This window comes from Alligator mississippiensis, chromosome 8 (genome assembly GCF_030867095.1).
Source record: "Alligator mississippiensis isolate rAllMis1 chromosome 8, rAllMis1, whole genome shotgun sequence".
Lineage (NCBI taxonomy): Eukaryota > Metazoa > Chordata > Crocodylia > Alligatoridae > Alligator > Alligator mississippiensis.
In genome coordinates this window covers 11,811,823-11,828,273 of record NC_081831.1, presented here as the reverse complement: position 1 = coordinate 11,828,273, position 16,451 = coordinate 11,811,823, and the positions used below count along the sequence as shown (strand labels likewise).

At 47.1% G+C, this 16,451-nt stretch overlaps 1 protein-coding gene across 1 annotated transcript in view; it reads right to left on the bottom strand.

Annotated features, from left to right (window-relative positions):
* Positions 1-16,451, bottom strand: part of TMEM104 (transmembrane protein 104) — a 64,665-nt gene that overhangs the window by 29,345 nt on the left and 18,869 nt on the right. Inside the window, exons 7-8 of the mRNA XM_006262442.4 lie at positions 15,931-16,030; positions 15,111-15,219 (exon numbers count right to left, since the gene is read on the bottom strand). Of these exons, the coding sequence (XP_006262504.2) occupies positions 15,111-15,219; positions 15,931-16,030 (209 nt within the window). The remainder of the gene's footprint in view (positions 1-15,110; positions 15,220-15,930; positions 16,031-16,451) is intronic.

The following is a 16,451-nucleotide window of genomic DNA, read 5'->3' as shown; positions in this document are numbered from 1 at the left end:
CTTCCAAGGCTTCGGAGCAGAAGTGTTGACATCTCACACGCTAGCTAGACACTGGTACCTGGCAATGTCACAAGTGCTGAGGAACATTTAGCTTCACGCTGGAGAGGAAGCACACAAATAACCTTGCTCTAATGGGGAGAAATCTGAAGTTAAATCTGCAGTTTTTTGGTTTTAAATGAAATGGATCACTCTCTCTGGTAAAGCAGCATCTTGGTGGAAGGCTGAGGGCCGGATGCTTTATACAAGGCTACGGGTACGTAGCATTCCCATGGTATAGCAGAGGCTGACAGAAAGACACAAGGCCAACCAAGCTAACGCCTCCCAGAGGAAACTTTGCTCAATCCATTGTTTAGAAGCAGAAGTGAAGACAGTCTCCTTGAACAGAGCAGGAAAAGCAGACACTGGAGCTGCTGTCAGACAAGTGGCAACTCTGACACCAGCTGCCTGGGCAAGATGTCCCTAAGCACAAAGCTCCTCTTGCAGCTTCGATGACTGCTGGGAGCCTTGGGGACAAATGGAGTTGTGAAAAGCCTGCAATCACCCGCTGCCCCAGAAAACCCCCCACCTGATGAGCTCTGATATCTGGCCTTCTTCTGAGACACTGACCCTTCAACAAGGTCAGAAAGGATCCCATGCTCCGATGGGTCAGGGCTGTGTAATAAAGACCCCTGCTGCATCAGGTGCCTCAAGTAGATGATGTGCAGAGAACAGCAAAGGAAAGTGAACTTGAGATTCACTTTTACTGGCAAGCATCAGAAATGCAGGATTTCTGTCTTGGGTCCTCATCCAAAGCTTATTGGAGATACTGGAAGCTCTGGATTAGGATCTAGGGGGGAATACAGGAAGAAAGGGCCTGCCCATATGGTTTAAATGAGGGTTGTCCAAGTTGCAGTCCACATGGGGTTAAGCTGCAGCTCCTAGGCTCCCGGGTGGTCACTGCTCCCTCCATTGCTCCAGGTACAACAGCACTTAGTCTCTGGGCTTCCTCCCCACCCAGCTGTCACTGCCTGTCCCCACCTCTGGTGCCAGGGCAATACAGTGTGGCATAGCTGAGGGTGAGCCTGGGGCTGCATGGTGCAGCAGGAAGGGGGACCAGGGGGCATCCACACTGCGTGTAGCTTGGGGACAGTCCATGGTTCACCCTTGTATGGCCCATTGGCATGTGGCCCTTGGCCACTTATAAGTTGAACAGCTCTGGTTTAAACCACACATGCAAGTACCGTGAATGCTTTTAAGAATTTAATTACATTTGAGGACCCCCCCAACCACAAGGCATTTCTGCTCCCTATTATTGAGGCTAAGCGGACATTTTTAAACAACTTAAAATGTCACCACCAGCAACACAAGCATGCCCAGACGGCTACACATCCTCTGTAACCCTCGTGTTGCCATCCAAACTGTGGCATCCACCGCTGATGCCCACAGAATAGTAACCCAAGGTACTCGCACCACAGGCTTCACAGCTGAAGGACCCATCTGTTAAGCAAGTCCAGGAAAAGGTTGTGCCCACTCTACAGCCCTTCTCTGGACCCCCTCTGCCATCTCTCCTCGACCACCTCCCACTATGTGACAGAGGACACTCCTCCCTCCTGCATGAGCTCATATCTCAAGCTAAAGTGCCAGATGGCATTACGCTGAGGGCAGCGTTCCAAGCTTTCATCGGCAAAGCTTCATCCCTCACAGTTTACGGTAAAACATAACTATATGAAAAAAGGAGACTGATTGTTCATATAGGGTTCTCTCCAGAACCTTTTTACAAAAGCTTAAAACGATGAAAAGCTGAAGATATACAGCCTCCATCGTCTGGAGTGCGGACTATGGGAGCACTGATATGCAGTAAGTTATCAGTAGACAAGTAATTGTTGAATTTCTTATTTAAGTTGGTTGTAAAGATAACCCAGCAACAGAAATGAGACTGCTGAAAGAAGCTGAGAGACGAGAGGGATTTTAACCTCTGCTTTCCCCTGCGGAGTAATGAAGTTGCCATGGGACAAGTCTGCCACCATTAGACACTGCTTGAATAATATTTATGGATAATGTGCAACTGGCCTTGTTTCCCCCCCCAGAGTAAGACAGACATCTGCTGCCAAAGCAGTGCTGGTAATTGCCGTGCAGCTCTCAGCATACACCATGGGGCTTTTTCTACACTCGTAACTCACAGGGAACATACTGCCTGTACAAAAAACCCATCCTCATCCCTGCCATTCTCCTTGGATATACTGGATCTGAAACTGGATGTTCTTCTACATCCAGGACATCAGCTGGGGAAAGCCTGCATAGCTGGAAATGGAGTTAGATGGTTGCACACCAACTTAGGAAATAGCCCCCTGTTTTTGACAGGCAAAGCAGAGGCCAAGAGAACATGGCTCTCCTGCTGACCAAGACTCAGTCTGATCCATCTGCTCCAGAAACATGGCTGCAGCCCATCTTGTGACAGCCAAGGGACCTCTTTGCTTAATTCTAGGAAGCCAGAGAGAAGATCCGTAAAGTGATGTAGATATTTGACTCTGGGACTCTGAGATAGGTGCTACCAGCTTTGGTCTCCCTGGCTCAAGAAGCAAGATTAAGCTTGGATGAAAGTTAGAGCTTCCCTTAGAAAGTCTGCAGCAGTAATTCTCTTGAAGTCAGACCTTCTCTAATTCTCTCAAATAACCTAGTTCAGCAGGCCAGTGATAGGATCCAGAGCCTCGGACCGGTGTCAGAGATTCAAGCCCAGTCCCAGTCAACAGTGGTATTCGGTTTAATGACCGAAAGTGAAATAAATGTGCAATTCTGTTTCCAAGTGGGAAAGGGGCCACTTCACAAAAGCCATCAAATCACATACGTTGACCATCGTGAGGGTCTGAACACAAGTACTGAAAGGCAATTGAAATGCTCCAGATGGAGCTCTCAAAGGGGGAGGACTGAAGTCTGCTGACACTGTGATAGAGCTTCTCTGGTTCTGCCTGGGTTGGATCTTTGCCGGGGATGAGGAAAGGGCTGGCAGATTCCAATAAGTACGAGATCCAGTTACAATCCTGATGACTTGGGTCCCTCTCCTCCCAAACTGAGTAATCCAAACATGTCAAAATGTTTTCAAAAAGCCATTCTAGGCAATCACGGGTGTCCCTGGCACTCAGGGCCCCCGGATCGCAGCCAACAGCAAGCCTGCAATCTCAGGTGTAAATATGCTTCCACGGTGATTTTTCATGAGCAAGAGAAAGATGGAGGCCAGCAAACTCCCGAGGTGACTGTTGTTCCATCCTTCATCGTCAGGGTATTTATGGCACAGTCATTTGCAGTGTCTCGTAATCACTTTAGCGCCTCCTTGACCCCCTCTGACCTTCTCTGCTCTGCATCTCATTGCATCCGAATGCAGCAGGATAGAAGGAGAAAAGCAGATAGTGGTAGGAAAACGGAGCTGGAAAGTGGAATGTAAGCTTCGTGGTACTTGGGAGGCCTGCAGAGCAAACGTGCAAGAGCCAGGCCCAGCCGTACCCTCCAGAGTCCTCTGGCCTCAAAACGGATACCGAGTAGAACAGCAAACTTCCCTGACACCGAGTAACCTTGAGGGGGTTTTGCTACATTAGTTAGCTGTTGTATAAACAGATTAATGAGCTTCATCCAACAACATGCAAGAGGATATCCATTATTGCACACACTGCCTAACATTTATGCATACTGATATACTCCCATAGCAGTATATAGCATGATTAAGCTACAGGTATATTTAATGCAGAAGCCCTTCAGGTTAGACAGCACAGAGAGGCAGCATGACAAATACCCACGTAAGCCCTTACAGACAGGCTTCTCCATTAGGCTAGGAGGTCCTTGGGACACTCAGCCTTTAGGATCTGCTAGGCTTAGGACTCTCCAAGCCCATTACAATGCACACCATTTTGCTGGCACTGAAGCGGTAGTATTTGCTCCCAACGTGCCTTCTCTTGTTAAATTCTCAGCATGGCCTAACATATACCAGCCCCTGAAATGAAGCTCTCTAGGCAATATTATCCCACTGGCTGTTTGGTGTGCCATATAGAGCAGATACCTGGAGGCGCACTGAGGGCTCCCCATGCACTGGCTTTGTGCGACAGAGAGGGAAAGCTGCTGTGCTGTGGGCTACTTGGGGAGCTTCCTCTGGGCCTTCCTCTGGCCCTGCTGGGCAGCACACAATTAGCGAACTGGTGCAGTAAACCCACTGGATTGCTTCAGAGACTGTCTGCTGAGATGCATTACACAGACCACAGTTCCCTACAGGACAAACCCAAGACATTTCTGTTCTTTTTTTGTTTTTTTGTTTTTTTGTTTTTTTCCCCAGATTTATGGCAGCACCTAAAGTTACATGATGATCCAGCACTGTAGCTTCTGGTTTAGTGCAGAGGTCACATTAAGTTGAGGTTTCACCAAAGCCTAATCAACTGACCAGTCGACTGCCTAAAAGTCGAGATTGTTCAGCTCATCTCTATGAACATCGTTCCCAGTGGGAGCAAGGCACCCCATCACATTCAATGCCACTTCCCCAGTCTCCTCCCATGGCAAAACACATGCAGTAGCACTGCCATGCAACTCTGTACAGTCTGCCCTGAGGCCAATGACCTATTCTAGCATCTCCATAATAAAGTATGTGGGGAATGGAAAGGGGTCAAAGTCAATGACCTAGTCCATGGCAACACTTGTAAACAGCCAGGCAAGGAGGTTGCTGCTCTATTTAGCAATCAGATGATCTATGAGATCTCCATTTTTTAATTTTTTTTTTTAAGTGGACCAAGTGTTAGAAAAATCTGTTGTTCAGGAAAAAAAAAGGTCTTGCATCGATTCCCCCAGGGGACCACTTATCTGAACTGATAGGCCAGCTCCAGTCTCGACTGTCACAATATCAAACCATACATGCAATACAGCAAGCACACTTGTTAACTTATTTCCACAGAGCAATTCACAAAGAGACTGAGGCAAATGAGTCCCTTGAAACAGTCTGGAGGGAGTGCAGGGAAAAAGCTGTAAAGGCCATTTTTAAACCTTTCTAATTTGTGTAGTAAATGAGTGATCACAAATACATATCAGTTGTGACACCTGCCCAGCTCAGGAGAGACTGGTTTCAAACATCAAGAAAAAAAGTGTCAGGTTTGGCCTCTTACTGCTTAAATGAGCTCTATGCAGCTTTACTTAGATAGGGATGGTCCTGTCTGCCTGGCCGTAAGGATGGCTGTGCCCTAAACCATCTTCTTCCTTCAACGCTCAAATGGGTTTCCATGAATTTTCCATCTGCAAAGTTAAGGGTGGTAGCTAGAGACAAAAATCCTCCAGACCGAGCTCCTCCGACCTTTTCTCACGTGGGTCAGGTTGTTCACTGCTCCACCTGATGCACGCTTATTGCTCTGCAACCTAGAAGAGGGGTCAGTTCTCAAGCTGGAGAAGACAGAAATTATTGCTGCAGGGGTCAGAAGAGTCTCCAGTCTTTCCTCAGCAGAACAACTGGACAGGTTGGGGATCAGCCATGCTCACTATCAGTCATGCTCTTGAAGGACTACACTGGACTTCTGGTTGATCCATCTGGCAAGTCTTAACAACCACCTTAGTGGGAGAATCTGAGGCTTTTGGCAGAAATTACAATTAGGACGCAGTTAGTCTGTTATTCGCATAGTGACCTAGCCACATGTTCAGGGATTTAATGGTGCCACAGTAAAGGAGCCTAGCCACAAAAATATTACACAAAAAAAAAGTGCAATATTTTGGTGGCTGGTTTCCATTGCACCTTAAATTGAATGTGTGGCAGGAGTAGGACTGCTCTGGGGTCTACAACTAGGCCTGACAAGGTCTGCACTGCCTGACAGTCAGATATGGAGCTGCATCGGGGCTTGTACTAGTCCCTCTACAGTCCCAATCCAGTCCAGTCAACAATCAGAAAATTGTTAGTCAGTTCTGGGAACTGCACCAGGACTGCCTCAAATCCCAGAGTGGTCCTGGAGCCAGTTCACAATCGATTGTTGGGCATCCGACTTCCAAATTGATCACGATCCCAGGCTCCCCCTGCACTGATAAGTAGAGGGTGATTGGGATCTGATCCTCCCCCCAAAAAATCACAGGCGGAACAATTTTTAGGTTCAAGGATTAGTTTCCATCGTGCCTTTATATGAACGTCTGTCAATGGCCTGAGTTTCTATAGAAAGCCAGAAACAAAACACAGGCAGTCGCACTATGGTTTGTGTGCTCCAGCCTGACTGCATGCCTATGCGGATCACCCCAGCCATGCCATTTCCTGCAACGGTTAGGCAGCCTTTGGAAGTATATGGCCAAGGCAACATCAGGCATCCACGTATGAGATGAGATACAGCAAGGTGCCCTTCCCCCTCAGCACAACCCTTTCCAGTTGGCTGGAGGTGGCCAGGGGGAGGACTGGCTATTAAGGCCCTTTGTTAGGATTGCCCCAGAAAAACTGCATGTCAGAATGAGTGACAGTGTAATCCAGGCTTCATTTAAAAAGAAGAAAAAACACTTCTCATTGTAAAGCGAACAGACAGCTTTGTGCAAAAAAAACACATTTCAGTCCCCTGCACTATCGATTTCCCTGTAAAAAAAGACAAGCTAATCCTTTAAAGCCAGTCACTTTAATCCATGTTCTTGCAGTTTCTTGGAGCTTTTCCACTGTATACTGAAGGATCAGTCTCCCTCCCTCAGCCCTGACATCAAGAGTTCGTTCTCTCACCCTGGTAGAAAGGAGGTGGCAAAGGAAGTGAGCAAAGCAAACGCCCAGTGCTCAACTTGGACTCCGGGGTCACCTGCTTGATGAGCTCAACATCCTGCTTCAAACATACTGGACAGATTTCAGCCATCACTTGGGTTCAACTGATGAAGATGAAGCCTCCCTCGCAGCGGCCAGGTATTATCTAAAGCTATTTCTTCCCCACCACTCCCTGACTTGACTGGCTTTAGAGGTTGGGAAATGTTGAAGGGGTGGAAAACCAGCAGGGTGAAAGCTACTTTATGTCAAAAGCACATGATGAGCATGCCACGGACGGCAATAGAGACAGAATTTATAGACGAGGCCAAAGGGAAAAAGAATGGACCCGAAATGACGGAGGCAGGATTTATGCTGTATTAACGAGGCTGTGTGCCTATTTCAACCTTATTAGCTTCATAACTATAAAAAACAACAACAAGAAAAGCTGAAAATTGCTTTCCTGTCCCACATACCACCACCATTTATTTGAAGTGAACTTGGCTCCCAGCTCTCACAGCAGTTTCAGAGCAAAAATGTAACTCAACTGACCTCGCTCTTTAGAGGTTGACGAGATGGGAGGCAGGAAAGGGAGACTCAAAAAAAATCAGCCACTCAAGCTGGGCTTTTAGCCAAAAATGCTATATTATGGAGGCCTCTATAGCAACCAGAGTTCAGGTTGTATTGATATTTATGCTTAAAAATCAGGAGCTTCAATTGTTCCTGCCAACCACCTCCCTTTTCACAATAGTGGTCCAGAGTCCTACTGCTTTTAGTGAAGCTGCAGTGTCCTGGATCACTAATACAGGGTCCCCCCCCCCTTCCCTATTTAAAAAGCTTCCAAAACTGTAATTGCCCACAAGAGTAATAGCTGCCATTCTTTTACGGTGACACTATTTATTTGTTTTTATTTCCACATTAGCTTCATAATAAAATGCACTCAAGTGTTTGCTGGGAACAACATGCTTTAATATCGGCAAAAGAAGCTTGCTAGGAAACATACCTTATAAAAAAAAATAATATGTAATGGCTCTATAACACAGCAGCATCACTATAGGAAGCTGTGGGGGTTTGAAACATCACTGCAGAACTACTGTATTATTTCTCCAAGCCAGTTTTAAAAGCTAACGTTGGCTTCACGGAAGCACAATAAACTCCCCCGTGTAACCTGCTCTCCTCACGGTCCCCATCCACAGGCTTCAGGATATCACCAGCTGGAAAGCTGCGCTGCTAAGTCAACCCTCCCTGCCCCGGACACCTGGCACCAAGGCACCTGCATCCCCGGCATGCTGGTTCTGAAAGTCTCTAGGCCACGCTTGGCACGAAGACCTGCAAGAATAAATATCCACGAGACGGCAGCTGTGACCCACTTATTACAAGAGGAGACTGCTGCGGGGCACAGCGGTGGAAGGTGGCAAAACAGAAGGGAAAACTTCCTCACCCAAGGAAGGGGATGCTCATCAAGCGTCCTTGGAAGATGTGTATGTTGCTTCTCCATTCAACTTTCCCCCAGTTCCAACCAGCTAGCAGAGAAGGCTTAAGTCAGTGAATGGCATCAGAGCAGGATGGTTACTAAAAATCATAGGTCTCTAACCTTATAGACAGCGCTTCCACATATTTGCTCTTCCCTAATTGACAGGACTCAAGAGTTATTTTATTTGCTTTGAATTATTGGTGCCATATAGTTTCATAGTTGCTAGGGGCTGGAAGGGACCTTACAGATCATCAGGTCCAGCTCCCCTGCACTTGGGCAGGAAAGACTGCTGGGATCAGTTGACCCCAGCAAGATGGGTGTCAAGATGTGCATGAACTACTGAAGAACCAACACATTCACTCCAGTACTTGCTGCACTTGATCTCCATGTTGTGTAAAGCAATCCTTTTATATAAGGAGGTCAGGAGGCGATCTGTGATCTCGGCTCAAAAAGGCATTTTTGGTAACTAAATCATTCACAGCCAGCCAGTGCTGCAGTTATGAAAACCTCTCTGGAAATACATATTTTTCGCACCTAGCACTGCCTTCTTCACTACGGTCATTGGGGTGGAACAGTAATTGGTTTTCGCATTAGCATCTGGGGACGGCTAAGTTGCTCACTCTAGCTTGGCTTGGTAAAGGAGACACCAAAGCAACAGGCGTCTCTAGACTTACGATTCTCAACCAGGGTGCCACAACACCCTGCGGTGCCTTGAGATCCTTTCAGGGGTGCACTCTTAGCTGTGCAAACACAACTCACCAGATAAACCTAGCAACTGCAAACAGGAATCCATTTTGACCCGTCTGGTTCCAAGTTTTGTGCAACAGAAGAGTTGCTCTATTATTTTTCTGTAGTAAATAAAACCCAGGAGCTCACATTGTCCAAGGATTGCCTAGAGTCTAGCGAGTACGGACTTGAGTCTTTCAACAGGTGCCCTGAGTCTATAAAATGGTTGAAAACCTTGAGTACATTTTGGGTGTCAGCAACCTACTCCTTCCCCCCAAAGCAAACTATTAAGAAGGGATGTCTTCAGGCTGCAGGCCTGGAGTAGAGTAGACCAGCACACACACACACACACACACACACACACACACACACACACACACACACACACACACACACACACACGGCTCTCCAGGGAATAACAGCAGCTCTGAACGCAGAGCTCATATCGAGGCATTCAACTTGCACAACTTGATGGCTGCGGTTAATCAGAAATGAGGGCGAATGTTAAAAGGGAAGAGATGAAGGGAGGAAAAGCCCTATAGATGGCCACAGGGGAGAACACAGCATCATGGCAAGAGAGAAGAATAGGGTGGGAGGGGAGATGCATCTCCATGAAGTGTGTTAATTCAGCCTTAGCACTTTCAGGTTAATTCTGTTTCCAACAGGAAGGCCTTTGTACCCCTGAATTATCTCCCCGGCCCCTGCGGCTGCCTTCCTGGCAGGTTCAGACGGGCCTGGCTCTGATTGCTCAGCGTTACAATCAGAACGCCAGGCCGGGGTGACATTGTCCCTTCCCGAAGAGCGAAAGTAAGTGCCTGCACGCCCGCTCATTTTATTCACCGCGCAAGCACGTTTCCAACCGGGATAATCTCCATTAAACCATCTGCACTCCCATCTTCGCTCGGCCCACACCCGCTGGGCTGCCTGCGATACTGCAGCATCTGCGAACCTGTAAAGCGGATGCCACGTCCCTTTCCCAGGCAGCTCCAAAACTCAGCAGTGCTCAGACAGAACAGATGCACCCGGTAGCTTTGAACAGCACTCAGCCAGGCTGGGGGAAAGTGGGGAGGGGAAAGAGCTCCTTCTGCAGCGCTTTCCTACCCTGTTTCAGAGGGACTTACAGCCATTTCGCTTCAGTGATGGGAAGGTGCCGAGGCCCCAAGTGCCAGGGAGGGAGGGCTGAGGGCGAGCAATAAGCTGCCATGCCTGCTCTCTAGCATTGAGCTGAAGCAACATTTGCCAGGTCGCGTTCACATTTTGGATCAGACTCTCTGGGCAGTGGCTGTTGCTCCGGACTAACCTCTCATGAAATAAATACGCCAGCTTGTATTTTCCCTAGCCACAAATGTGTTGTCTGTCATATTGCTACAGAAGGGCAACACCAAGATGGCACATGTGATCAAGAGAGGGTTAAACCTGGATGTGAACGTCCCTCATTACAGCCTACTCGGCAGGCATATGGCTAGCCATAAGGAAAGCCTTATAGAGGGATAGCAGCCAGGGTGCACAGACCCAGATCTGTGGGCAATCTGCACACACACAGGATCACCCCTCATGGTAGTTTGCTCCTGGCTGCCCTTACAATGGGCTTAAAACAGCCAGATGACTGTGAGACCCCTCAGAAATCACTCTGGCTGTGGAGGGGGCTGCTGCCTTCTGACTGATTTGAAGAGGAAAGAGAGAGAGAGAGTTATCATTTCGCTTTAACCTCAATCAGCATTTGCCAAAGGGGTCACCAAGCCATGTAGCATGTGTCCCTTACCCACCGAGTCACCTGTCCCACTGTAGCAGACTTCCACAAGTCCAATGTCCAAAATCATCTGGGCCTCCCAACGTCCAAAAAAATAGAGGCACGTTACAAGCCTGGGACAGGACGGAGGATTTGTTGGACCATAAAAATCATTTTACCCATTTATTTGGCAAGCTAGTACTGCAAGGCAATTTACAACCAAAGCTCTGTACTTGCATGGGACAAAGGTTAATGTGCTGGGCAAACTCTGCAGCCGCACTTTGGTGTGCTGGTTTATGTAGCATCTTTATTACTGCCGCTAACAGGCAAATCTCCCGAGATGGACTTAATCTGTCTAAATACGCATGTTAATACATAGTTCCTCAGCTTCCATTCCCCAAAAGCGGAAATGGAAACCATTTCTAGAGGACTTTTTGGATGTTAAACCATGAAACAGGATTTTAATGTCAGTTGTTCTCTCCTCCCTTCGCTCAGCTTGAAGATTCAATGTTTGAAACACTTTCTTGCTGCAAAGAGGGGATAAAGGGAAAGGCAGATATCCCAGGGAAGTCAGCAAGAGAGGTGGCACTTGGTATGAAACCTGCCACCCCAGTTGATTCTCAGAGAAAACAATAATTAACTATTTGCCCTGAAAAAAAATAAGTTAAAAAACTTTTTGCTAGCTGTGAACACACAGAATGGAGAGGGAGAGCGGGGGGGGGGGGGGGGGAGGAGGAGATGAAGAGAGCAAGAGGGGTGACTATAAATCAAGTCATCTTTACCATAGGCAAGGAGCAGAAATCAGGCCAGGGTGGGGTTCTGGCTTGAACCGTCTGATGGGCACTTGAGCTCTCTCAAAACTGAGTTTGAATATCAGATTATTAAGAGCAGTGAAGGACAATGGAAAACTAAAAGGCAGGAACTTAAGAGAAGGGGAGCTGCTGTCTTTGGAGAGCACAGAGTGATTTTTTTCCTAAGTTCTTGTGTTATCTCTTTGCCTTTGGTCAACACCGGGACATAATCTGAAAGAAAAGCTCTGTGTGTCCACAATGACTCAAGAACAGAAGAGCAGGGGCATTTCTCAGCATGGAGAGAGGAAACCCCCATTTCCCAAGCTCTTGAGAAATGTCAAGAGTCTCCCTCGCTTCCAAATTCTTCTCCCTCCTTTGGGGCAGGCATGTTCCAGCTACTGTGCTTCTGTCCACGGAGGGTGATAGAAATCTGTGGCAAGAATTATTGTGTGCTGGATGTCAGACGGAAACAGACGCACGCACGGCTTTTGATTAGCAAAATCTCTGCCAAATTTTGATCACTGCAGTAGAAGAGCAGAACGTTTCACTTGTCTGGAGCTGCCAAGATCCGTCCCAAGTGCAGGATTCCAAATAAGCTTAAATAAATGCTACATGCACCAGACAACTCATAGCACCATCCTGTTTCAAGTGAGGAAGGCTTCTCTGTGCTACAGCCAGCTTTGGGAAAAGACAAGTGAGTCGGAAAGCGTTTGACAGACAATGCATCATCCACCACCATCCTCTCCATCTGGAGGACATGTTTGCCTCTGCCATGCTGCTCTATACTCTACATTACATTTGTGGCTTCAAAGTGTTTTCCTTCAGCAGAAGTTTCAGAACTTTTCTACTGCGCAATTAAAAGCTGCTGCAATTTGCAACCAATCAAAACAGAAGTTTTTGCTTCACTGAAATTTTCAAGTGAAATTCTAAGAAAGCTAAATGTCAGCTTGTGAGATCTGGACCAAAATGCTTTTAGAAATTCATGATAGTTGGTTGTTAAAATGTTTTTAAAATTTAATTTTGCCACCTGGCATAAAGTGGCCAGTTCTGTGAAGTGGAAGTTGGAGGGAAGCCAAGGAGAAGAGACTTCTTTACTTACAGAAAAATAAAATATCCCAGTTTTACCCATGGATCACTCGTCTATATGTTATACCTAGAACATACTTCAGGAAAGTCCAGCACCAAAGCACATAGGCCATGTCTAGATGAGCATGGGTGTACGATATATGGTGCTGCAGACCCATCTGCGGTGTCGCACACTGCACAAGCAGGCAGTCCCAGCGCTGCTATCTTGCAGCACCCGGGGATTGGTGGGGTTTGATCCCAGGAGATCCTGGGGTCAGAAAAACACATGCCAAAAAGAAGTAGGGAAGCGCATGTGGCAGCAGGGCATGCCACCAAAGACTGAAGTCTAGCTGGCCGGAGCCATGATCTGGCTGCTGGCCAGGCTTTGTGATGCAGGACTGCCATGGCTGGAGCTCCCTGAGGACCCCAGAACCCCGGGTAAGGCTGCTGGGGTCAGCACAGTTGCTGGCCCCAGCCTCCCCTACTCCACCTGGGGTAACCTGCCATGCGAGAGAGCGTGTGTGGCGTGCACAAGGTGTGCCGCTGCTACTTGTCCCTGGGGAGACAGATATCTGCGCTCATGTAGACATGGCCACATCATAGGAAATGGGACTGCAAGGGACCTTCAAAGGAGTCATTTGGTCCAACCCACTGCTCAAGGCAGGATCATCTGTGTCTAAACCATCCCAGACAAGATGTTGGCATGCAGGTTGGACGGGGATGGATATTCCCAGAACAATCCTCCCAGAGCTTGAAGACTACAAGTTCTGCAGCTGATCTCAACGTGTGTTATAGTCTCACACGCCTTGGTAAATAGGATGTCAAGACCCTTGTTTGCGAGGGGTAACAGACATTATGTAACTTGACCTAAGTTAAGTTGTGAGTGAATGGAAGAGCTAGGAATCAAACAAGAGCCCTGAATTCATTTGAGGGAACAGCGTTACCTATGCATACACCCACTGGGAGCCATAAAGACATCCTTGAAGGTGTAATTCAGTTCAGATACAGCACTGCACCTAGGAGATGTGAACACAACACAACATCTCTGGGAGGCTCTTCAGTGATGACCTAACACAATATATCATAGCATCATATATCTTCATCACCTCCTCCCCACAACACAACTGAGACAAGCACCTAAATCCTTTTTTCTTATTACACAGGAGGAGGGTTAACCATTGCTGTGAAGGATAAGTACGCTTCAAAACACAAACGAAAAAGACAAGCAGACAGGAAAGAAAAAAGCCCGTGCGAGTTAGCCACACACAGATGCCAGTGAGACTAACACTTCTACAGTCTTAATTTTTTAAAATTTTTTTCAAGCGCTAATGACAATTATCTTTATGAGTTATAGGCGCAATATCTGGGAGACGCAGGCAGTAATTAATGCATGTCTGCCTTCCCTGACAAGTTCCTTCTGCTGGGTCAAAGAGTTATTGAAATTCAGAGAAGAAATCCTCAATCATGTGGAAGTTTTAAAGAAATAGGCCAAGACGCAATTTAATAAAGCAATAATATTTCTTTTAAATAATTAACCAGGCTTTGACATTCACTAATATTTCCGAGGCCTCGCTCCTGATTCGGTGTTATTGCAAGAGCGAGACGTGCTTGGGGAAGGGATCCAGCCACCACACACTCCTTACGAGGCTAACTGGAATTATTATGTTGATTTATCCCTGGCCCTGGAAGTTCCCTGCTCACACTACTGATCCAAAGCTCCTTCCTCCAGACCTCTCCAATCCAGTTTGTATTTTCATCCCTAATTGGATTTCCAATAGGTCCATTTGATATTCAGAACTACTCAGCTCTTATACCCTGCATACAGAGCCCTTCTTTCCTCGCCTCCAGTGGCTTTTGTCTTCAGAGATATCCATTTAACCCGCACTGAATGAGAGAAGCTGCATTTACAGACCCCTAGAATAATCAGTTTTGGATCCACAACACTTTGATCCCATAGCAATGGGTGCAGTAGACAATCCTAAGCGAAAGGGCCAGCTGGGCTAAAGTACAATACCAGATGCTGCTCTGGTGGTATATTCCCAACCAGTTCCCCAAATAAATTCACCCTCCAAAAACATAAAAGGAACAGCACTTTGAATAAAATAGCCATACTGCAAACACAATTCTGCACACGTACATGCAAGTTTCTGCAACATAACAGATCCAATATTTTATATATAGCTTTGCAACCAAAATGATCCTAAAACACCCTGTAAGTTTTAAAAGCTCTGTATAAAAATCAGAACTGCTTCACCAAGCACTGAAGTGCAGACACTTCTGGGCTTGTCTAGCATTAGAGATAGACAACTGCAGGCAGGGGGGAGAACGAGCATGGCGGGTGGAGAAAGAAAGCAGAGAGAGAAAATGAGCGAGTGAGAGAAAACAAGCAAGCGAGTGAGAGAAAACGAGAGGGAAATATCGTAAGTCATAGAAAGTGCAGGGGAAATTTAGATCAGCAGACCGTAGTGATCCGAAGTGGACTGCAGCTGGGGTAGTCTAGCAAGACCAGGCTGAAGTCCAAAGTTTTACCCCTTTGCTGTTCAACCCCAACACTTGACTCCATGGAAACCTGGGCAGACCATGTCAGAAAAGAACCAACAAGGAGAGGCAACCACAATTCTGGGCACTCACCAAATAGAGTCGGTAAGCATCGATCCGCCTGATGGGGCCCCAGCATTTGTCCGTATCGTTATACTTTGTGCCATCTCCAACGCCGCAGGAGTGGTTGCCAGTCACACTACTGTGAAGGGGGGAAACAAGAACCAAGACAAGACTTCAACTTCTTTTCTTCCGTCCGCACCAGTCCGTCTTCCCCTCTATTCCATTCAAAGAGAGAGGGACACAAAAGAGATTCCCTCCCAATCTCACTGGGTTAACACATTGGTCAGTGAATATAAAATCACTGGGAGTTATGCAAAGAAACTCAGATTCTTGGGTTCCTTGCATCAACATGTGTACATGATCGGAGTAGATGGTTTAAGAGACTGATACCGGCACACAGAGACTTGCACTTAGAAGTCACAATTTCAGATTAATTCCAGAGCTGGTGGGACACAATGCTGTTCTGTTGGTCCGAGTCCTTTCTTTAATTGTGCAAAGGGACCTACACCCATTCCCCTAATTGGTCAGCTGCCAACTGATAGTCTGGCACTAAAATCTGATTCAGACTAAGCCAGGGCATGTGACTTTTCAGCCAGCTAAGCTACAGCTCTAGCAAAGAGAACAAACTAGAGACGGATATGACCCAACTGCACTAACCCTCTTTCAGCTAGTGATGACCTGCTCTTGAGCCATCTCTCCTTCCGTCCTACAAGAGGCAAAAGCAAAACCATGTCTACTCAATAACCACACAGTCACACAAGCGTCCACATCCAAAGGCTTCACATCCTCCGTCACTAGCATGTTATATATCCCAATGCTCTCAAAGACATGCATTCAGAGGCATACTCACCAGGTCACCTGCATGAGAGAGACTGGTACGGCTGCTGCATAGATTGCCAGGTCCCCGTAGAGGTATATGATGATACAGAAGTAGAACAAGTTCACACCAACTGTAAGAAGAGAGAACATTTTAACAAGGAGGCTGGGGACAGGTGGGTCATAATGTCATGCTCCTAGAAGTCAGATGCTCATTTCATGCTGCTTTCAAAGGCTTTTAGATTTCGTTTGCTTGTCCTATTTTATTGTGGTCAGTTATCTGTTGAGAGGTGCTGGTTTAAATGCTTCAGGGCCTAGAAGTTATAGCCTTCCATGCTCCCTCCTCCCCCCTGACCCTAAGAGTATAGGCAGTAGTAATGGAGACTGACTCACAAAGATCAGCTCTGGCTCAATCACTGCTTCTTCACACAGGCTGCCAGAAAGGGAAACAAGGGCTAATTACGAGGGGTTTTTTTGTGGGCGTGTGGACCCCTACGTACCAGAAAACTGAGTGAGACCAACCCCTTTCATACAAGCCACTCAGCAGGGAGGGCC